The following is a 24,265-nucleotide window of genomic DNA, read 5'->3' on the forward strand; positions in this document are numbered from 1 at the left end:
ACCTGCTCGTCATTTGTTGTATTTTAGCACACGGAGGTTCTTTCCCTTTGGCCCTGACCATCTTTGGGTAAGAGATCTCAGAGCGGTAGTGCCGGGTCTGCAAATATTCTTTGTAACTTTGTTGTGACAGAACAATTATTGAGGGGAGGGGGAGGAAACAATAGCGGGGGCGGGGGGGGGAAACGGAAGGAAGGATGTGGGCACCAGCGTGAATGAGTATGTGTTGGCGGCAGTGCAGAGAGGCAAAGGAGGGAGCGCTGGCAATGAAAATGCAGGGGCCCCACGGAGAGTGTAAGAGCACACGCATAGGCCCCCTCCAACTCCCAAGCCAAGCTCCTTCTTGGGTGCAGAGGGTGGGCAGCAGCGCCTAGCGGGATTCCTTGGGCTCCGCCCCTTCTCTTCCTCTTCCTAGCGACCAATTAGGGAGGGATGGTGGGAGGAGGCCCCGCCCCCAATCTGTCAGTGGATAAGGCTAAGCGCCGGGGCCGAGTGGACAGCTGCCGACTCTGGTTCACCTGAAGCAGGTGGCGGCGACCCTAGCCTCCAGTGCTCAGCACCCAAGGACCCGACAGCCCGAGCAAGGACGGAGATGCCGCAGGAACGGACTGTCCGCCTACAGTTCGGGAACCGCATAGAGGCGGTGTGTGTACTGGGCACCCGACTCTGGGTCGATGTCTACAGGTGAGAACGCTCCGCCCAGATACCTGCAGCCACTCCGGGAGGCCTCCTGGCTAGGAGACAGCCTAGACACGACCCCGCCTCGCCCACCTCAACCCCTGTCCCTGGGCTCCCTTCCCCCCCCCCCCCCAGCCCCCCAAACACCCTCCGGGACGTCTTCCCTCCTGCCTGCTTCGGTGAGCCCTTCGTCCCCGCTCCCACCCAGGCCTATTGTCCCATCTCCTATTTTCTCTAGTTCCTGTCTCCACTGTCAAACTCTCCAGTGCCTCTTCTGGCTCCAGGTCCCAGTTTCCCGCACCTTCTCCATCTCCTTGTCTTTGCTCTAGTGTTAGCCGAGCAGGCATCCTCTTTTGTCTTTTATGGGTTGGTTTGTTTTTGGTTTTTTTAATGCCAGCGTTTAGTATGGTGCCTGGCACATAGTAGGTGTGTAATAAATGTTTATTGACTGACCCCTCTTTTCTCCACTACCAACCCCAGGCCCATACATCCTCAATCCCCATCCCAGCTCCCCCTCCTCCATCCCAGTCCCTCCAGTTTTCTCTATCTGGATCCCAGTCCTCCCCACCCCCCTTTCTCCTCCCATCCCAGTCACTCCACACCCCCTCCTCTACTGGTCTCTGCCTCTACACAAGTCTTTCTCTGCCTGATACAGACCAATCTGTGCACTCAAATGCCCCCTTCCTCTTTCTGCCTTGGCACATTTCCTTTTCACCCCTTACTTTTACTTCTCCATACCACTAAGCTTTTACCCTATATATAGTTTTTTTGTCTCTCTTGCACCCTCCCTCCTACTTCTCTCTCCTTCCTCTGACTCTCTTTCTCCTTAGAGTTCCTTAGTTTCTTCTCTGCTTTATTTCCCTCTCTTCTCTACCTCTCCTATTCCCACTCTTCCTCTCTTCATCCTCCATTATTTTCCACTTTTCCCATCACTTTCCTATTTCTTGCAGTTTCCCTCACTCCTGCTTCCAACTTCATCTCTTTCCCTTAGGCCATTCACCCCAGTTTTCCAACTCTCTTCCTCTCCTTCAGCTACCTCCCTGACCCCCAGGTTGGTCTTTCTTTACCCCCATTGCCCCCAATCCTTTTCTCTCTGTTCTCAGGTTAGCTTGTCTTTTTCCTTTTATCTCAGCTGAGCACGCTGGAAAGGGTCAGCTCAGAATCAGAACTTGCCCCCTAGAGAGGACAGGAGAGATATGATTCTGGGAATTGGCCCCCTGGGGCTGCCCTGCAGCTAATGTTTCAAAGCCCCACAGGGATGACGTTAGTGATATTTCCTGAACTCTGACCAAGTGCCCCAATGCCAGAATCCCTCCCCAGACTTCATCCTCACTGAGCCCTGGAAGAGTCTGGGGTACACCCACCAACTTGTTTCTCTTTAAATTAATCCCTAGGCTTGGAAGTTGTTGCTTAGATGCTCCCAACTGGTCCATTATCCTTTTCTTCTTTGGGTGTAAAGGTATATGATAGGCAGAAGAGGGAGCCTAGCCTTCAGGGGCCAAGCTAGAGATGGCAATAACTAAAACAGGACTCTAAGAAACAGAGCAAGGTATCCCCTTGCTCTGCCTCTCCTGAATATAAGATGGAAGAAAGGTATTCCAATTCCCCTGGCAGTTATTGCCTATGACATATACAAATATATCCCAGCCAGAGGAGAAACTTACCAGGTGCCCTCTCAGAGGTAAATGATGAAAGCCCCAGAAACACACTCTTGAACTCTATCCCCAGAGCTTAGCACAGTGCCTGGCAAAAAATAAGTGCTTAGTCAATGCTTGGTGACTGATTGACCAGCCAGACCAATATGGCAGAAACTCAGATTTGGATGGGAGCCCAGAGAGTATCTAATCCAACTTGTATCTGAATATAAATCTGATCTAAAATAAATATCAACCAGGAAGCCAGGCCATGAAAAGCATCTGGGCATTAAGTCTCCATTGCTTCTTCCCCCCACATAGGAGAGGGCCCCAGAGCAAAATTCCTGCAACTGAGGTCCTTGGTTGTTATGGAGAGCCCCTTAACTAAAATCAGTTTAATTCAACAAATACTTATTAAGTGTGAAAGGCACTGTAAGGGGCAGCTAGATGGAAAGACAAGTCTGGAGGTCTTGGGTTCAAGTCTGAATTCAGACGCATACATAGCCTTGGGACCCTGAGCAAGTCACCAGCCCTTACCACTCTTCTGCCTTGGAATGGATGCTTTGTATTGATTCTAAGACAGAAGGTAAGGGTTAGGAAGGAAGAAAAAGAAAGAAAAACAATACTAAACATTAGAGATACAAAGACAAAGTGCCTGATGAGGAGACAAGATATCAAATTCTATCGGATACAGTCCCAGAAACAGAAGCCTTAACTAAGAACATCTTTCTGATTCCCTCCTTTCTCACCAAATTCCCTTCTCTGACCTGGAGCTATGGAAACATCTCTTTAAATGACAGCTCTGTTTTCCCAAAATGTTTTTGAAGGGTTCTCATGGTTTGTCACATCATGAGCCAATAGCTCCACTTGTCTTCAAGAAGCTGTGCTGATGGGGCAGCTGGGTGGCTCAGTGGATTGAGAGCCAGGCCTAGAGACAGGAGGTCCTAGGTTCAGATCTGGCCTCATACACTTCCTAGTTGTGTGACCCTGGGCAAGTCACTTGACCCCCATTACCTAGCTTTTACCACTCTTCTGCCTTGGAGCCAATACACAGTATTGACTCCAAGATGGAAGGTAAGGGTTTAAAAAAAAAAAAAAGAAAGAAACTGTGATGATGCCTTACATTACTCTGGGAATTTCTTACATGACTTTTTTTTCCCCTTTTCAATGAAGTTCTTTCAAATAAACTGTAAGCAAAACAGACTTAGGTGCAACAGTAGAGAAGGTGTTTGCTTCCATTTTCTAAAAATAAAAAAATTCAATTCTATATCTCTGAGTGCCTATATCAACAAAATAGAGAGAGAGGAGGTTAATGAATTGGGCATACAACTTTAAAAAACTAGAAAAAAAAAACAAAATTTAAAACCCCAGATAAAAACTAAATTGGAAATCAAAAAAATCAAAGGATAAATTAATAGATTGAGAGTAAAAGAACTATTAAACTAATAAATAAGACTAGGAGCTGGTTCTTTGAAAAGTGCCTGCCCTGAAGTCACTTATATTCTTCTGAAGATCATAACCACAGGTGGCAACTAAGTGGCACAGTGGATAGAGCACTGAGTTTGGAATCAGGAAGACTCATCTTCCTGAGTTCAAATCTGGCCTCAGACAGTTACTGTCAAAGTTAACACTATTTACTTCAGTTCCTCATCTATAAACGAGCAAGAGAAGGAAACAGCAAACCACTCCAGTATTTTTTGCCAAGAAAACTCCAAATGGGGTCACAAAGAACAGAAACTGGACATGACTAAAACTACTAAACCATCTTTACACAGACAAATACAAAATATACACAAAATTGTTTCAGAGGAAGAAAGTGCTAATAACTGGGAAGATAGGGAAAAGGCTGGTAAGCAAAGTGGTACCAGAGCTGTGCTTGAAAGATAGCTAGGAATGCTCTGAAGAGGAAATGAGCCATCAATGCATTTCAAGCATGTAGGACAACCTGTGCAAAGAGGGAATGTTGTCTATGGGGAACACCTTGCAGACAAATCCAATTGGCACAGAGAATAAATGTGGATAATATGAAATAAGATGAGAAAAGTGGGGTGAGTGCCAAAGGGTGAAGGGTTTTGACTGCCAACATATGAGGAGTCTGAATTTTATTCTGGAAGCAACAAGGAGCTATTGAAATTTTGTTGTTGTTGAACAGGGGAGTGACATAGTCAGATATATCTGAAGACTATCCATTTGTCAGGTGTGTGGAAGATGGGATGGAGATAATATTGGCTAAAGGCAGAGAGACCAAATAGGAGGTTCCTGCCATGATTCACACAGGAATTAACAAGTCCATAAACAAGAAAGCTTTGGTGCGAGAGGAAGAAAAAAGACCCGATATAAGAAATGTTGGGAAGGTAGAGTTGATAAGAGTTGGCAATTGATTGGATATGGAAGTGCAGGAGGACAGCTGCCTATTGGTAAATTTTCAGTGTGAGCACTTACACCTCAGAAATTGCAAAAGCTGCAGAATATGGCTTGGTTTATTGCTTTATTGATTGAGTAAACTTAAGAAAGTGTTATTAACACAGATTAAACTTATAAATGTGTGTATACTTCCCCTCCCCCCAAGAGCCTGGTTGTTAAACATTTACCAGCAGACTTCTATGTTGTTCCATGAATGTTATTTAAGCTCAGCAAGCATTCAATAGAAGGCTCATCAAATGAAATCAGCACCAGACTGAGAGTTCTGGTCATTGTGGGCTAATAATAATAATAATAGAGCACTTCCATATTTATTGAGTGTCTGTCTCATTTTGAACCTCACAATAGAGATGTCAATGACAGCCTTTGATTGAGGGATGTCAGGGAGAGTGACAGATCATAGATGACTCTGAGGCTTGCAAACATGGATGCCTGGAAGAATGGTGTCAACAGGAAAAGGAAGTTTGGAGGAAGGATAGGTTATTAGAGACATATGCTGAGTTCTCTTATGAACATGTTGAGGTACCTCTGAGATATCCACGAGAAGAATGAGGCTGAAGACATGTTACTGGAATTTAGAGAGAGACTACATTTGGGAGTCATCAGCAGAGACAATCATAGAACCAATGAAAACAGAGAAGAATGAGAGAGAGCGAGTGATGGAGCAGAGAGACGGAGTGAGTGACAAAGAGAGAATGAGAAGTGAAGAGGGTGAAGACAATCATTGTGCCAATGAGAGCTGAAAAGAATGCAGCGAGAGTGAGTGATAGAGGAGATACAGAATGAGAAGCAAAGAGGGCAAGGACAGAGCCCTTGGGAATACTCAACACTTCATGGATGGGAGGATTATGATCATTTCTGACAGGAGATTGAGAAGGAATACTCAGAGAGGCAGAAGAAGAACCAAGAGAGAAGAGTATTATGGAAGCCAAAGGAACAGTCAAGAAGGAGAAAATATTTGGCAATGTCATAGTGACCAGTGTGGACTGGAACAGACTTAAAGGCTATCTAGTCTGAACCCCTTATTGTATAGGAGAGAAGCCTCAAGGGGTTAAAAATCCTTCCCCAAGACACACAGCCAGTAAGGGGTAGAACCAAAATGTGACCATGGGTCCTCAGACTTCAAAACCTACCTTGATAGTCTTTTCACTGGGCCACACTGCCTCCTTGTCAGCAATCTTCTCTTAATTATCAGGCTCTATCACCCCCTAAACTAAGGCTGCATTTGGGGTGGGCTGTCTGTCAACAGACCTCCTAATTCCCTAAGCCAGTGCTGTCACTGTACACGCCTGTTTATTTACAGTTGGGCATTCTTGGTACTGCCCTGCCAAGATCTCAGCTGGAGGCAAAGAGAGTGAAGAGGGGCCAGGAAAGGGACCAGTGAGAAAGAAAGGGTGGGGGGGGAGCTCCAATGGGTGCTCTTATTTCCTCCTCTCTGGTCAAATGAATGAGATCAGACAATATAGGGAGGGAGGTCTAGAGGAGGCAGGGAAACATGGGGAAAAGAAGAAGAAAGTTGGGATTGGGTGGTTAGGAAAACTAGTAATTTGAGCAGGCTCTGGGGTATAGTGACCAAGGGCTAAACCTCCCCCCATGTCCCTGCCGCTTCCATATTCATGTCCCCAAAAGAGTCAACAAGATGGCAAAGGTCCTCCAAGGTCATCATTCCTTCATTCCCTCAGGAAAAGAAGCTCTGTTGTTCTTTAGGTGTTAGAAAAAAAAGTTATAGAACCCTATTAGAACTGGAATGGAACCCTGGAATAGAGAATATTACAACCTAGATGCTCCAAACTGGAAGGGCCTGGGGGGCAGATAAGTGGTTCAGTGGATTGATATCCAGGCTTAGAGATGGGAGGTCCTTGGTTCAAATCTAGCCTCAGATACATTCTAACTGTGTGATCTTGGGCAAGTCATTTAATTTCCATTGTCTAATTCTTATTATTCTTCTGCCTTGGAACCAATACACAGTAAAGATTCTAAGAAGAAAGGTAAGGGTTTTGTTTTTGTTTTTTTTTAACTGGAAGGGATAAGAACAGAGAATATTAGAGCATAGGATGTCAGAGCTGGAAGGGACCTTAGAAGATTCTTACACGTGGAAGGTATCTTAGAACTGAGAATGTTAGAATATAGAGCATCAGAGCTAGAATGAGTTTTGGAATCCTTTGGAGCTAGAATGGTCTTTAGAACAGATTGTTGGAAAAAAGGCTCTTAGAAATAGGCATCACCTAAGAACAGAGGACCTCCAAACTAGAAAAACCTTAGAACAGAAAGCTTTAGAACACAGCATTTCCGAACTGGGGTGGTCTAATGAATATAGAACCTTATAGTTTGTAGGGATCTTTCAGAATCATTTTTAAATGAATATTGCTATTTCTTTCAAAACTCCAGACCCTGACTCCTCCTAAGGACAATGAATGGCCTAGAATAGGGTCTTAGATTGCTAAATATTCCTAGAGTACCTAGGGCTTAAATGACACAGCCCCTAAGGGACTTCTCGATGGGGAAGGTGAGTAACCAGATTGAAGGAGCCTATGGCCACATTTCCTGTCCACCAATGACATCTCTGCAATGTGGTTGGGTTCCTCATAGCAGCATGGGTGGTGACATCCCAGCCACAAGGTCAAATTTGAACCCAGATCCTCCCACATCCAGGCCAGGCTCTCTATCCCCTGCGCTACCTAGCCACCCCTTGATAGAAAGTTGATTAATAGTGTACAAAGTGCTTTGCATGGGATATCGCATTTGATCTTCACAAGCACCCTGTAAAGTAGTCATGTTAGTATTATAATCCCTATTTCACAGATGTGAAGACTGAGATGTGGAGAGGCTCAACCACCTTTCCAACGCTCTGCATGCAGTAAGTTTCTGAGCTCGGGTTCAAATCCAGGTCTTCTGGGTGTTCATATTCAGTGTTCTCCCCATCATATAGCATCCCTAACCACCCAATGGAGGTGCTATTTTAGGATCATTCATCAGTTTGGGATTATCTGTGCTGTCTTGCCCCTATGTTATGTGGTCGGTGCCCTGAGCTGAGAAATGACTGTATTTGGAGTTGGCCCTCTCCCCCCCACCCTAACCCTACAAAGCGGGGCACACATATGTGTGGCGTGACCACTTCAGGGGCACGGAGAGGATTGTTTTGAGCTGGAACCAACCCCAGCTACCCCACCCTTCCTGGAACCTGTCAGAGCTTGTGGAGAACTTGGTCCCAGAGTGTGATCAGATGGCCCCCATAAATCAGGGCAACACCCCTGCATGTCTAGCCCTAAAAAGGCTGGCTTCTGCCAGGAGTGGCGCCAGGGACAGGTGTTCAATTGCAATGCCAAGGCCCTGAGGGAGAAGGCTACCTTTGAGGGACAGGAGTCTAGGCTGGACAGCAGCCCCTGCTCCATACCCACTGGGAGCCTTATTTTCCCTGGTGGAAGCGGCTTGTGTGGAGGAAAGGGTCAAGGCAGCCACAGAGGGGACTGCTTTGTTTAGCACAGAGAACCCCTGCCTGATGGGTCAGAGACAGGATATAGGAAAGATCTTGCACAGATCATATAGAGAACTAAGGGGCAAATTTGGGACTAGAAAGCAAGCATTCCATCCCCTGGGCCAAGGCTCTGGCTATTTAACTGTGTCTATGTCACACTCTTTATCTCATCTCCTGGAGTAAGAGAAGGTTAAGAATGACAGCTAGGTTGCACAGTGGTTAGAGCACCATGCCTGGAGTCAGGAAGACCTGACTTCAAATCTAGCCTCAGATATTTATTAACTATGTGACCCTGAGCAAGTCATTTCACTCTGTTTGCCTTAGTTTCCTCATCTGTAAAAGAAGTTGGAGAAGGAAATGACAAGTTATTCTGATATCTTTGCCAAGAAAATCCCAAAATGGGTGTTGAAGCATCAAACATGACTAAAACAACTGAACAACAACCCCAAAGAATAGCAAGCCTCATTTTATAGATGGAAAAACTCTAGAGTAAACAGAGGTCAAAGAAGAGTCAGTATTTTTTAAAAATTTATTTACCCGACCAAGATGAGGATAAAGGGGAAAAAAACTTAAAGCTGAAAGGGATCTTAGAGACCAGTGACTTGCTCAAGGTCACACAGGTTCTGAGCCAGAATCAGAAATCAAACCCAGGTCCTTTAACCCCAAACCCAGGGTTCTTTCCACTAACCTATGATGTCTCCCCAATTAATCCATTAAGAGTTGTTGTGCCATACTAGAAAGAGCCCTGGCTCTGGCCAAGGGAAGAGATGGGTTCAAATGTGAGTTCTGCCATTTATTAACTGGACCATGACCTTGAGCAAGTTCTTCCTTCTCTCTTATGCCTTAGTTCTCTCACCTCTAAAATGGGTATAATAATGCTTCGACTGCCTGCCTCGCCAGAGTTGTTGTATATGTTATTTCAACAGACCCCAAAGGCAGCTAGATAATATAGCCCTGAACCTGAAGTCAGAAAGACCTAAGTTCAGATCTAGCCTTGGACACTTACTAACTGTCTGACCTCTGGCAAGTCACTTCAGTGCTGCCTGCCTCCATTTTCTCATCTGTAAAATGGGGATAAAAAGTATACCTCCTTCACAGTGTTGTTGTGAGGATCAGGGGAGATATTTCTAAAACACATAACAGAGTCCAGAACATAACAAGTTTTCTCCCTTTCCCCTTTCTCCCAGCTGTTTCCTCTTTCCTCTATCGTGTGAGAAATTCCTTTGAACTTGAATTGTTGTTGTTCAGTCATTCCAATTATGTCTGACTCTTGGTTGCCCCATTTAGGGTTTTCTTGGCCAAGATACTGGAGTGATTTGCCATTTCCTTCTCCAACTCATTTGACAGATAAGGAAACTGAGGCAAACAGGGTGAAGGGACTTGCCCAGGATCATACAGCTAGCTTGACTACTAAAGGTGTGAGCAAAGTATTTTGTAAACCCAAAAGTATATTATTCCTGTTATTTTTTTATCTTGTGGGATGAATTCAAGGACAAAGGGGGGGGGTCTTGGAAGCAAGAAGCCCTGTCCCTTACATAAATTACTTGCATGACTATAATAAAGTCATTTAACCTCTCAGTATAGGTAATGAATTGATCAGGGGAAGGATTTTCCATAGCAGGAGTCCCCTGTCTTCATGAATTCCTAGATTAAGAACATATATATGATACATACATGCATATGTCTATTTATCCACAAATATATACACACTAGGCTGTGACCTTAGAGCAGAAGGAGAACTTGGCAAAGTCATAGTAGAAAATCATAGTCCAAGGATCAGCGTTCAAATCCTGCCTCAGATATATACACTTTCTAACTGCGTGACCCTGGGCAAGTGGCTTAGCCCTTATCACTCTTCTGCCGTGAAACCAATATACAGTATTGATTCTAAGATGGAAGATAAGGGTTTTTTGGCTGGGGAGGGGGAGATGAAAAGGACTAGGAACAAGACATAGGAAGGGGCAGGAGGGAGCTTGCCCACTATAGCTCTATGGGGTTACTGTGACCCTGGCCAGATTCTTGCCCACAGGCTCCAGAGACAGGTGGAATGCAAAGGCTGTCACCTTGTAAACACTAGCTCATGCCCCCTACACGAATGCCAGTGGGGCCCCTTGTACTAGGCAGAGGATCAGGGAACCCTGAGCACTTTCCTTTACCTCCCCCTCACACCCTAGGCTGCCAGGAAAGGTTGGCATTAATGAGGCCCAAGTCAAATGGTGTGATAAGAGATGGCTTCCATGCCAACCAGGAATAGTACCTTATGCCCCAGGCTACTACTACTACTCCCAATCCTGCCTCGTTGGGAGGAAGTTGGGCTCTGCACTCTCAGGTGAGGAGGGCAAAAAGACCTGCCAGAAATTGTACGGGACTTTGGGTACCTCACTGGTATGTCCCAACTGGACGCCCAGAGGTGTACATGTAGTCTACAGCTTAGCAAGCTGAACCAGGGTGGCACACAGTGATCTTTCATTCTAAAACCTGATCAAAACTCCCTCCAGGAAACTTTCTTTGACCCTTCCCAGAGTCAGATCTTCCTTGGTTTTCTCTTAGCACTTATCCAATTATGGCACCAGCCTAATTTTAGGCTAAGAACTCTTGGAGGTCAAAGACTGGATCTTATGTACTCCACTTGGCTAGAGGTTCCCTTGAAGGCAAGGACTGTGTCTTCTTTAGATTGGGAGAGCCACCAGGACAGAGATTGGGCCTCCTTCCCCTCTGTCCCCTCATGGTGCCTAGATTGATATTATTCAGCCTCAAGGCGTCAAAGATCATCTAGTCTTCTTCTGTTCTCTTAATCTGGGGGTCTGGGAATACGTAGGTATGTGTGCTTTAGTGTCTCAATAACTACATTTTAATATCTTTGCTTTCCTCGTAATCCTATGAATTTTATTTGATGCCTTTAAAAATATGATTCTGAAAAGGAGTCCAGGAGTGTCACCAGATTACCAAAGATTTTGGGGGGCAGGGAGTGGAATTTAAGAACTCTTATGCTCTGTTTTGAATCATCCCCACCTCCCACACCTCCCCACCCTGCCATTGCATCCTCCAGTCCTCTCATAACTGCTTTGCAACATGACTAGACTTCTAGCCTGTGCCCCGTAAGGACGGCCCCTCAATAAGAGCATCTGTCCCTGGCACAGATGGCACCAACTGGGAACCCCCTCAGCTGGTTGAATGGGCTCCTTTGTTGTTTGTATTTGGAGCCTGCTCTTAGAATAGCTGTTTGCTCAAGCTCGGTGCCTGGGGAGACATTAACCCTCAAAGCCCCATCTGGGCAGAGGGATAACCGAATTAATTATGAGAATTGCGGTATTTAGTATTTATTATTAATAATAACAACGATAACTGAAGTTTCTATAACACTTGAGAATTTGAATAGATTAACCTTGAGGTCATTAGAAGTGTTAATATCCTCATTTTCAAGATAGGGAAACGGACTCAGAAATAAAATGACTTACCCATAAACACAGGGGGCAAATGCCAGAGGAATGATTGACATCCCTGTTACCTTGATTCCAAGTTCTTCTCTCTGTCTATGGCAATTGGTGGGGAAAGGAGAAAGAGAGATGGGAGGGAGAAAATGGGCAGGGACCTAGTGGGCTTCTCCCAGGGGGGTTTGGGGGGGGGCTGTCACCTAAAAGTCCAGGATCTTATCCTTACATACCCCGTGTCAATGTGGAATCTAGAAGCCCCCAAACTTGTAGCCTAGTAAGATCTGATGAACCCCAAGTTTTAGGACTAGCAGATAAGCTGGGGGCCCCAAAGCTTGTACTTGTTCCCTGTTCCCATGAGAATCCACCCTGAAAGGAATCTCAGGCTAGCAGTTTCAGACTGAATAATGGTGTTGACACCAGAAACTTGGTTTTTTATCATATTTGCCCATAGGATATTAGCTTGAAAAATCAGTTTTATGTTAACCAACTCACTGGAAAGAAACTTGAGTCAGCAATTGGAAAAGCTGAGTTTGACTTTAGAATCTGCCCCTGATTCGGCCTTGGTTTCCTTACTGGTAAAAATGAAGGGACTGACTGGAGAAAGTGATCTTGGAGAATGTCAGAGAGGGAAGGAGTCTCTGTTCTAAGGTCCTCTCAATCTCTGATCTAAAGGCCCTCCTGGCTCTGATAGTCTGAGATCCACAAGCCTTACTCCTCAGCATCATTGCCAATTTATTAATTTGCAATGGGAGCAATAGCCTTTCAGGAACGGGATGCAGGAATCTGTCAGATATAATGTATAGAGCATCAGATGGCCATGGACTCATTCTTCTCAGGATTTTCCTTTCCTAGGCTTATGTGCAGGGCTGCACAGAACAGGCTTAATAAATGTTTATGGACTGACTAGAACCCCTCCTTCTTTTCCTGAAACAATATTACCTCCATCCTGTTACAATACAACTAAGTAGCTTTCCTTAGAGTAGAGATGGTTTAAATTGAGATCTTTCTAAAAGGCTTTCAGGAAAAGCTCTGCTCTCAGTAGATACCTTAGCCTCCAGGAATTGAATCTCAAAGATACCCTAGGCTCCTGGGCAACTCATTCAGGAAATCACCTCCAGGGACTACAGATGGCTCATTTTACCCAGTTTCAGAGGGTCATTCTTTTCTAAACTCCTGCCCAAACTCTGGGAGTATCCTCTCTTAGTAATGCACCAACTAGAGAAATCCCACAAAATAGGAGAATGTCAGAGCTAGGAGGGCTCTTAGAACCCAGAATATCAGAGCTGGGAGAGACCTCAGAACAGAGAATGTCAGAGCTGGGAGAGACTTTAGAACAGAGAATGTCAGAGCTGGGAGAGAGCTTAGAACAGAGACTGTCAGAGCTGGGAGAGACCATAGAACAGAGAATGTCAGAGCTGGGAGAGAGCTTAGAACAGAGAATGTCAGAGCTGGGAGAGACCTTAGAACAGAGAATGTCAGAGCTGGGAGAGACCTTAGAACAGAGACTGTCAGAGCTGGGAGAGACCTTAGAACAGAGAAGTCAGAGCTGGGAGAGTCCTTAGAACAGAGAATGTCAGAGCTGGGAGAGATCTTGTAGAACAGAGAATGTCAGAGCTGGGAGAGATCTTGTAGAACAGAGAATGTCAGAGCTGGGAGAGATCTTAGAACAGAGAATGTCAGAGCTGGGAGAGATCTTAGAACAGAGACTGTCAGAGCTGGAAGGAACCTTAGAATACAGAATGTCAGAGCTAGGAAGACCTTTAGAACCCAGAATGTCAGAGCTGGTGAAGGACCTTAGAATAGAGAATGTCAGATTTGGGAGGGCTATTAGAAAACAGTATTGAGATTGTGAGGGGCCCAAGAACAAGTGAAGTAGAGCTGGGAGAGGTTTCAGAGTTAACCTAGTCTGGTCCTTTATATTACAGAGAGAAACTGAGCAGGAGTGTGACCTACCCAAGGTCACCTGGTGAATTAGCAGTGATCTTTGCTGTTTGACACTCATTACCCAGGCCTTTAAAGCCAGTGGATCAGTGCCCTTTCCATATACCCCAGATGGCATGGTGGTGTTTTGCTAACAAACCCCAAGTGAAGCCCACATAATCCCCTGTGATCTCCTGTCCAAATTTAACTTCACCAGGCACACAAAAAACCAAGTCACAGCCCCAGGACCTGACCTTATGTAAGCCTGTAAAATCAATAGAATTTGTCTTGCGGGGTTGGTGCCCACCTTCTGTCCCTCCTCCCTCCCTTTTCTGGACAACTCTCTCCAAGTGTTGGTTCTCCCTGATCCCTAAGCCAGCTGTCATTTGGGAAGGATATGATGAACTGATTCACACCAAGGCGTTAGTGACTAATAATGGTAAGTGGGATGCCCCCTCCCTGGTATCCATGTACTTACTAGACAGGCAACAGTCTAAAGGAAATGCATTGTAAGTGGTGGTCCTTCAAACAATGGAGACTGGCCAGTATGGAAAGAATCTGATTCAAGGGTATAAGTGCTACCTTAGTATCAGCACACAGGGGTATCCTTAAATATTGAAAGGAAGGAGCAGCTAGAGTGGCTTAGTAGATAGAGAACCAAGCCTGAAGATAGGAGGTCCTGGGTTCAAATGTGACCAAAAACACTTCCTAGCTGTGTGACCTTGGGCAAGTCACCTAACCTCCATTACTTAGCCCTTATTGCTTTTCTGCCTTGTAATTGTTGTTTAGTTTCTATTCTAAAAGAAGTTAAGAGTTTTTTTTTAAATCCTCAAGGAAGGGGACAGCTGGGCCGCTCAGTGGATTGAGAGCCAGGCCAAGAGATGGGGGGGTCCTAGGTTCAAATCTAGCTCCAGATACTTCCTAGTTGTGTGACCCGGGCAAGTTACTTAACCCCCATTACCTAGCCCTTACCACTCTTCTGCCTTGGAACCAATACACAGTATTGACTCCAAGATGGAAGGTAAGGGTTTATAAAAAATAATAATAATAATTTTTTTTAAATCCTCAAGGAAACACACAAGTTGATTAGTGGGGAGAGTTGGGGCAAGCACAGTTCCATTTCCTGGACCTCAGATCCCTCATCTATTAAATGAGTGTCTTTGATTAGATGATTTCTAAGGTCCCTCCCAGCTCTGACATTCTGGGTTCTAAGGTCCTTCCCAGCTCTGACATTCTGGGTTCTAAGGTCCCTCCCAGCTCTGACATTCTGGGTTCTAAGGTCTCTCTCTCCCAGCTCTGACATTCTCTGTTCTAAGGTCTCTCCCAGCTCTGACATTCTCTGTTCTAAGGTCTCTCCCAGCTCTGACATTCTCTGTTCTAAGGTCTCTCCCAGCCCTGACATTCTCTGTTCTAAGGTCTCTCCCAACTCTGACATTCTCTGTTCTAAGCTCTCTCCCAGCTCTGACATTCTGTGTTCTAAGGTCCCTTCTAGCTCTGACATTCTGAGTTCTAAGGTCCCTTCTACCTTTGACAGTCTATGTTCTAAGTCCCCCCCTACATCTGACATTTTGTGTTCTTATGTCCCTCCTAGCTCTGACATTCTGGGTTCTAAGGTCCCTCCCAGCTCTGACATTCTAGGTTCTAAGGTCCCTCCCAGCTCTGACATTCTGGGTTCTAAGGTCCCTCCCAGCTCTGACATTCTGGGTTCTAAGGTCCCTTCTAGCTCTGACATTCTGAGTTCTAAGGTCCCTTCTACCTTTGACAGTCTATGTTCTAAGTCCCCCCCTACATCTGACATTTTATGTTCTTAGGTCCCTCCTAGCTCTGACATTCTGGGTTCTAAGGTCTCTTCCAGCTCTGACATTCTCGGTTCTAAGGCCTCTCCCAGCTCTGACATTCTCTGTTCTAAGGTCTCTCCCAGCTCTGACATTCTGGGTTCTAAGGTCTCTCCAAGCTCTGACATTCTGGGTTCTAAGGTCTCTCCCAGCTCTGACACTCTCTGTTCTAAGGTCTCTCCCAGTTCTGACATTCTCTGTTCTAAGGTCTCTCCCAGCTCTGACATTCTCTGTTCTAAGGTCTCTCCCAGCCCTGACATTCTCTGTTCTAAGGTCTCTCCCAGCTCTGACATTCTCTGTTCTAAGCTCTCCCAGCTCTGGCATTCTGGGTTCTAAGGCCCCTTCCAGCTCTGACATTTTATGTTCTAAGATCCCTCCTAACTCAGACATTCTGAGTTCTAAGAGCCTCCCTGGCCTTACAAGGCTTATTCTAATTTTAAGATTCTAGATTTTTAAAACAGTCTATCATTTGATCCCCCTTAGAGACACATGGAAGCCTCTTCATGACCCAACCCTTCTCCCTTTTGTAGCGCAGCCCCTGCTGATGCCAAGACCTTCAGCCTGAAATACACAGATGCTGTACAGGTCGAAGCAGTGATTGATGGCCAAGCCGAAGAGGCCACAGCCAATGGCAAGCAACGATGGGCCCTCTCCCCCAGCACTATCCTCCGCCTCAGCATGAGCCAGCCCAGCACAGAAGTCAGCAGCGACAAGGTACAGAAACCTAGAGGGTTAGCTTTGGGGCAAGGGTAGGGGAGGGGGATCTACCAGGTCAGCAGTAGGAGAGGGCATCTTATGTTAGAAGGGATTATGACAGTATCTGTATCTTGAGCATGGGCCTTTACTTACTGAGAACCCAAAGAGGGAAAAAACATCTATCCTCAGCTTCACCAATATAGTTTCATAGAAGAAGCAAATGCATGATGGGAGAGAACTGGCTTGGTGGGCTAAGAAGTGGGAGTGGGGGGATTCGCACAGTGCTCTGGAATGTCATCAACTACCTACCTTCCTTTTTTCCTTCTCCCACTGTGGATCCCCAGGTCACCGTCGGCTATTATGGGGAGGAAGGCAAGATGCCCATTGACCAAGCTGGCCTTTTTCTCACAGCTGTTGGTAAGTGGCCACCAATATTCTAGAGATCCTGACTCTCCTAAGACTTGATATCCACCACTTAGCATCATAGAATCCTCAACCTTCAGTGAGAGGGGCCTTAAAAGATGGACATTCAGAACAGGGAATGTTAGAGCTGGCAGGGGCCTTAGAACATGAATTTTCAGGTGTGGAAGGAACCTTAGAACGTCAAATGGCAGAGCTGGAAATGGACCTTAGAACAGAGAACATCAGAACTGGTAGAACCCTTAGAATACAAAATGTCAAAACTAGAAAGAAGCCTTAGAACAGAAAATATCAGAGCTGGTAGAACCTTAGAATACATATCAGAACTAGAAAAGGACTTTAGAACAGAGACTGTCAGAGCCAGGAGGCCCCTTAGAATATATATCTAGATAGATAGATAGATAGATAGATAGATAGATAGATAGATAGATAGATATCAGAACTAGAAAGAGCTTGAACAGAATGTCAGAGCTGGTAGAAACCTTAGAACACAGGATGTCAGAACAGAACACAGGATGATAGAGACCTTAGAACAGAGAATGCCACAGCCAAGAAGGCCCTCAAGACTTGAATTGTTTAAATGTAGAAGATCACATTGGGATGTGACCATCTACTCCAACCCCTTCATACTATAGATGAGGAAACACGGGCCCTAAGAGTATTCAAGAACATTGAACGAGCTAATGACAGCTAACACCATTTTTCTTTCTTTTTTTTTAAACCCTTACCTTCCATCTTGGCCAAGGCAGAAGAGTGGTATGGGCTAGGCAATGGGGGTCAAGTGACTGCCCAGGGTCACACAGCTGGGAAGTGTCTGAGGCCAGATTTGAACCCAGGACCTCCCGTCTCTAGGCCTGGCTCTCCATCCACTGAGCCACCCAGCTGCCCCCTAACACCATTTTTCAATCAGATTTGACTCAGACAGTTTTTCAGCTCTGCAGACTTCTCCTGAATAATGCAGATTCACCAAGGAATGCAGGGAGCATCCCGTGCTCCTTGGCTCTGAACTCTGGTGTCCTGCATTCTGCCAGTGACTCCCTCTGAGCTAAGCACCCTGTATTTCAAGCTCCTTGTGTTGATCACTTTGGGGAGAGAAAAAGAGAAAAGGAAATGGGTCAGGACTAGAACAGAGGTAGCCAGGCTTGGGGTCTGAGTGAGAGTAACCAGAGATCCCAGGATGGTAGCCATCAGTTCTGTGTTGACCAGCCCAATGGGCATAAGGACTGAGCTGTCTCAGGTAACATCTGGAACTCATCCTTTAAGAAACCTAATCTCACTGTGACCCTATTGTGAACCGGACTTGGAAGGGCTCTGTCATGCACAGGGCATAGGGAATAGACATTAGACCCTGTCGAAGGGTCTAGCGAGCTTCTTTTCCTGAAAATTTTCTCAAAAAAATTTAAGTCTTGCATTTTATGAAAATTATACAATCTCCAGGTAACAAGGGTCAGAGACAGGATTTGAACCCAGGCCCTCTAGCTCCAAAACTACTTTTCCTACAACCATCATACATTTCCTGTTGTGAGTTGTTCCAATAGCTTATCCAACCCCTGTGAAGGGAAGCTATGGTACTAGGTGGTCCTTGACCTAGAGAGATGGTTGGATGATCTCCTGGGATCATCATCGTCTTCCAGCTGTAAGAATCTGCGGTTCTAACATCAAGAAGGCATATTTCTAGGAAGGAAGTTTTGGACTCTACCCTGAGAGGGAGGGAGGGAGGACAAATATTATCTTTTTTTCTTTATCTTTTTGGACCAAATGTGATTTTACAAGTGAAGGGAACTCCTAGCGAGGACTTCCTTTACCATTGCAGACCAGCAATTTGGCCATAACTAATATAGGTGGGCAGCTGGTCAGCCAGAAACATTTATGAAGTACCTACTATGTGCCAGACACTAAAGGCTGGAAGTTCAAAAAGAGGCAAAAAACGGTCCCTGCCCTTAGGAAGTTCACAGTCTAATGGAGCAGAAAACAAGCAAACAAATATATACAAATAAACTATAGACAGGATAAATGAGTCTGGAAGAAGTGGTCTAGACTGGCTATATGTGTACACGGAGGACTTGAACCCAGGTTTACCTGACTCCAAGGTCAGCTCTCTATCTGCTACTCTCCTCATTCCCATTTTGAGGTTCAGCAAGGTCAATACTGAGATTTGTTCCTTGATTTTCCTACTATTTAACATACTTCTATTAGAAGAAGGACAGTGGGCAGGATTATCTCTACAGACGCCTCAGTCTTAGGACAAAAGTATGTTGAATATCAAACCTCCTCCCTACAACATTCCTTCCTCCAACCTAGTTATCCCAACGGAGGCAACATTAGAGTACAGCAGAAGTCATAGTGGGTAACAGATAGCCTGAGGGGAAGCATTGTATGAAAATAGAGAAGAGACTCATGGGACCAGAGATTTAGAGTAGAAAGGAACCCTAAGGTGCATCTAGCCCAGATGTCTCATTTTACAGATGGAGAAACTGAAGCCCAGTGAGATCACAGATTCGTAAAGTCAGAGCAGGAAGAAACTTTATATGATATCTAGCCCAGCTGTCTCATTTTACAGATGGAGAAACTGAGGCCCAGTGAGATCACAGATTCGTAAAGTCAGAGCAGGAAGAAACTTTATATGATATCTAGCCCAGCTGTCTCATTTTACAGATGGAGAAGCTGAGGCCCAGTGAGATCATAGATTTGTAAAATCAGAGCAGGAAGAAACTTTATATGATATCTAGCCCAGATGTCTCATTTTACAAATGGAGAAACTGAGGCTCAGTGAGATCATAGATTTGTAAAATCAGAGCAGGAAGAACCTTTATATGATATCTAGCCCAATTATCTTATTTTAAATAAGGGGAAATTGAGGTGCAGAGTGGTTCGAATTGCTGACGATCACACAAATAATTAATGTGTCCAAAGTGGAGTTGGGAGCCCAGATCTTCTACTTTCAGAACTGAGGCTTTTTTCCCAGGTGCACATGGGAGCTTTGGTGATGGAGAGGGACTTGTCAGCTGCCAGTGTGTACATGTCCTCTGCCCCCAAAGTCTGTGGCCCACCCCAGCACGACTGCTCTAATTTACCAGCCCCAGGGGCAGCGCTGAAGTCATGGTCAAATAGGATATGGCTGGGTCAAGAATCAAAGACTGGAGAACCGTCCCCCATCCCATAGCATAACAGCCACTAGTTCTTTCTTGCCCAGGAAGCCAGGGAGCTGGGCACCAAGCCATGGAGGACGTGGAGGGAGGATCTATGGTAGAAGATTAGCAGCTAGAGTTCTGAGGCTGAGGAGGGAAGAGAAGGGGACCAGGGCAGGCAGGCAGGCAGGCAAGCAGCAGCCTCTCATGCCATCCCCACCCCCCAGAGTACCCTGAACCCAATCCCCTTGACATTTCCCCTTAATCTGCCCACCCCTGGTGGGTGTACCACCTGATAGCTCCAGACTATTTTGGGGAGCTGACCTAGGAGCCAGAGACTTTGGAAAATCTCTCCCTGGCCCCAAAGCCAGATTCTCCCAACCTCATCCTACCACCACCTCCAACACACACGCAGAGGAGGACTGGCATGCCTAACTCCCCCAGCATTTCGACCTCATCCACATTTTTAAATTGCTCTCGGATGAGGAGGGTCAAAGGAGTTCCAGAAATATGATTCGAGGCTGCCAGAATAGCAGGTAGAATGCTGGAATCAAGAAAATGTGGGTCGGAATCCCACCTCAGACACATTGAAGTTGTTTAACTCTTCCAGCTCTCAGTTTCTCCATTTGTAGAATGAAGGAGTTGAATTGGAAGACTTCTAAGATCCTTCTAGCTCTAACACTGTGGCCCAATGACTATGGACTCTGGTGGGATTGTCCAAATCACTAGGAAAAAGAGTTTGTACTGGGATGGGAAGGGGGATACATAAACGGATGTCGTTATATTAGTGAACTGAATAAAACAAACATACTAATTATTAATAATATGGAAATAGGTGTTGATCAATGACATGTAAAACCCAATGGAATTGCTCGTTGGCTATGGGAGGAGCGTGGGAAGAGGGGAAGAAAAGAATACAAACCATGTAATCATGGAAAAATATTCTAAATTAATTAAACAAAATCTTTCAAATAAAAAACATAATAATAACTTCTATTTCTATGGTTATTTGTTCCCAAGCAGCCCCATGGTTTAGAGTGAAGGTGCAAAGAATTATTATCTCCATTTTACAGATGGGAAACCTGGAGTTGAAAGCAATAGGAAATGACTTGGCCAAGGTCACACTACTAAAACCCAGATTTCATCTTGAGTCTCCTGCCTTCAAATCCAGTATTTATTCCATTACTCCAAACTATATAAAGAAGACATAAAAGGGGTAGCTGGGTGGCTCAGTGGATTAAGAGAGAGGCCTAGAGACAGGAGGTCCCAGGATCAAATCTGGCCTCAGATACTTCCCAGCTGTATGACCCTGGGCAAGTCACTTAACCCTCATTGCCTGGCTCTTACTGCTCTTCTGCCTTGGAACCAATACACAGTATTGATTCTAAGATGGAAAGTAAAGATTTTTTCAAAAATAAATAAATAATACAAATAAAGACAGAACCTCAGAGCTGGAAGGAATGTGGTGGGGCCCTTGCAGCCAAACTGAGCCCCGAGTGAGAATCTTCCCAACAATATGATATCCCCAGTGATTGTGGTCATCTGGGCTTTCCTTGAAATTCTCCAGGAAAGGGAGCTACTACTGCCTGGCCTGGCCCACTCTACTCTTGGATAGATCTAATAATAAATGAGGAAGCTTTTCCCTTAAGCTAAGGCTAAATCTCTCTTTCTGCGGTTCCTCCCTGGCTCCACTATCACTTCTAGTTCTGCTCACTAGGGCCAAGCAAAATAAGTCTAATCTCCCTTCCACATGACAGCCCTGGAAGTCCTTGAAAATAGCTAGCAATGAGGAGCTGGAATTCTAGACAGAAGATTTCTCTTAATGCGTTAAGAAGGACTCAGTCGTCTGAGACTCTCCAGATCTGGGTTTGATTCCTGGCCCAGCCACTTCCCATTTGACTCTAAGTAAGTGACTTCAGTCATTCTATCAAAAAGAATTTTTTGAAACCTTTACTTTCTCTTAGTATCGATTCTAAGACAAAAGAACAGCAAGGGCTAGGCACACGAGGTTAAGTGACTTGGCCAAGGTCACAAGCAAGGAAATATTTGAGACCAGATTTGAACCTGGGTCCTCCCAACTCTGGACCTGGTTCTCTATCCACTGTGCAACTTAGCCGGTCCTCAAAGAGTCTTTAAACCCCTAATATATTCCAGGCTCTAGACTAAGGTTCAAAGGAGAGAAAGATAAAAGAGAAAGGAGGCCTGCCCTCAAGGAGCCTCCAGTCTAGACAGAGAAGAGAGCCTCTCCATGTAGAGGTTAGATCCAAAATAGACAGAAGGTAATCTGTGAGAAAGGCACTAGCAGCTGCCTGGAGACAGGGTGACCAAGCAAGGTTTGCTTGTTGAAGAGGGTACTTGATCGGAATCTGGAGGAAAAATAGGGAGTCTGGGGAGGTGAGGAAGGAGAGCATCCCAGGCAATGAGGGATGGGTCAGCAAGCAATCTAGTACACACCAATTGGAGTCAAAACCCACTCGTGAATGTAAAGGCATTATAGAAAGTGCTAAGACTTTTCCCCATTTTCTAGATGGGGAAATCCAAGACCCAAGGCCACATACCTACCAATCGTGGCTGAGGTAGGATTCAAACCCATGTCCTCAGACTCTGAATCCAAAATCCTGCTAATGTAGCACATTCTGTGTGCCTGAAAAGCTTGACTTTAAAGATTATGCTCAAACCACTCTGAAAGGCACAATTCTGGGCAAGATAGGCAGAACTGAACTGTTTGTGGGAGAAATCTATCTCTTTGTCTGAGGGAGCCCTCCTTGGCTGGCAGTCATGCAATTTCCCTCCTGTGCCAGGACCCTCCTCCTCTCCCTCACCCATGGAGATGGGAGCCCTGCCAACAGTACTGACCCAGAAATGCTCCCATCCCCACTGTATGTTGGAGGCTCCAGGTCATGGCCAGCTTAAGGGCAAGTCTCCTGGGAGGTTTCTTGGGCAGGAGCCCACGACCAGGTTCTTTTCCTCCATGTTGCCTTCTAAGAATCATTGACAATCAGAATCAGAAGGAACTCTAAGGATATATAGTCTCATTTGTACCCGAGCAGAAATCCCTTCCTAAACATCCTAAAGACTGCCGTTAAACACTCTGGGCCTCAGTTTTCTCATCTCTTAAATGGGCTACCCACTTCAGTGGGGCTTGGGGAGGAAAAGATTTTTCAGAGCTCAAAGTACTATAGAAATGTGAATTATTAGTATTATTAAGTTGTAGGCCTAGATGGCAGGCAGGGGCAGACTGGACTGGATATTATCTAAGGTCCTACTAAAGTGGGAAGAGAATCTCAGAGCTGGAATTCACCTTAGGAAGCATTGAGTTCAATTTACATCTGCACAGGGAACCACTTGACTAGGATGTAATAAAAGAATGACCCAGTCTGAGCACACAGTAGGGAATTTAGTAAATGCTAATTGTTTGATAGGCTCCATGGATGAGGAGCTCACTACCTCCCCAGGCAGTTCATTCCACTTTTCGACAGCTGTAAATGGGCAGCTAAGTGACATAGTGGATAGAGTGTTGGCTCTAGACTCAGGAAGATTTGCTTAAGTTCAAATCTGGCCTCAGCTGTGTGCCTTAGGGCAAGTCACTTGGCCCTATTAGCCTCAGCTTCCTCATCTGTCAAATGAGATGGAGAAAGAAATGGCAAGCCACGCCAGGGTCTTTGCCAAGAAAACCCCAAAAGGAATCATAAAAAGTGAGACATGACTGAAAATAACTAAATGATGACAACAGAGAATTTTTTCTTATCAAGCCAAGATTTGCCTCAATTTCTTCCCACTACTCCTTAGTTTTGATCACCAGGGCCAAGCAGAATAGAGTCAATCCCCTCTTTCACTTTTGCCCTTTTTCACTATTTTTTCACTATTGCCCTTTAAATACTAGAAGATAACTATGCTGTTCTCTACGTACCCCAACTTTTCTCCAGGTGAAACACCCCCAGTTCCATCTCCGGTCCAGTGAAAAATATATGGAAAATGCTTTACCAACCTTCAGGCACCATATAAACATCAGCTAGGAGGAGGAGGGACATTGAATAGTCTGACATTGAGTGTAGGGGAAATGAGGTCTGGTGAGAACCTCAAAATCCTGGACCCGAGTTCAAGTTATGATTCTGAAATTAGTTGGGTGACCTTAGAGGAGTCAATAATATTAGTTACTTCGCAGAATAAAAACAACTGCTTGATCACATGGTTCAATGGGGATATGATTGGGGATTTAGACTCTAAACGATCACCCTGATGCAAATATTAATAATATGGAAATAGGTCTTGATCAATGACACATGTAAAACCCAGTGGAATTGCTCGTTGGCTATGGGGCAGGGTGTAGGAGAAGGGGAGGGAAAGAATACAATTCATGTAACCATGGAAAAATTTTATTAATTAAATAAAAAATGAAAAAACAACAAAATAAAAAATAATAATATTAGTTATTTGATCCTCTCTAGTGTCTTATAGGGAATTCCCACTCCCATGGATTCCCACCTTGGCATAATCTATTTAGTCAATCAACAGACATTTATTAAATACCTATTATGTGCCCAGTGCTGGAAATTCAAAGACTTGATTTCCTCATCTGTAAAATGGAAATAAAAATGGGTGTATTCTCTGTATCCCAGGGCTATTA

At 45.1% G+C, this 24,265-nt stretch overlaps 1 protein-coding gene across 2 annotated transcripts in view; it reads left to right on the top strand.

Moving 5' to 3' along the window:
- Positions 1–222: 222 nt before the first annotated feature.
- The window catches only part of LOC100026094 (protein-arginine deiminase type-2), a 70,278-nt gene continuing 46,235 nt past the window's right edge, over positions 223–24,265 (top strand). Inside the window, exons 1-4 of one of the 2 annotated variants that reach the window (XM_056795702.1) lie at positions 223–681; positions 7,533–7,587; positions 15,925–16,108; positions 16,435–16,507. In XM_056795702.1, coding sequence (XP_056651680.1) covers positions 672–681; positions 7,533–7,587; positions 15,925–16,108; positions 16,435–16,507 — 322 coding nt within the window. In that variant the 5' untranslated portion in view covers positions 223–671. The remainder of the gene's footprint in view (positions 682–7,532; positions 7,588–15,924; positions 16,109–16,434; positions 16,508–24,265) is intronic. The other variant, XM_016422154.2, reaches the window with a different exon arrangement.

Source organism: Monodelphis domestica, chromosome 4 (assembly GCF_027887165.1).
Source record: "Monodelphis domestica isolate mMonDom1 chromosome 4, mMonDom1.pri, whole genome shotgun sequence".
Lineage (NCBI taxonomy): Eukaryota > Metazoa > Chordata > Mammalia > Didelphimorphia > Didelphidae > Monodelphis > Monodelphis domestica.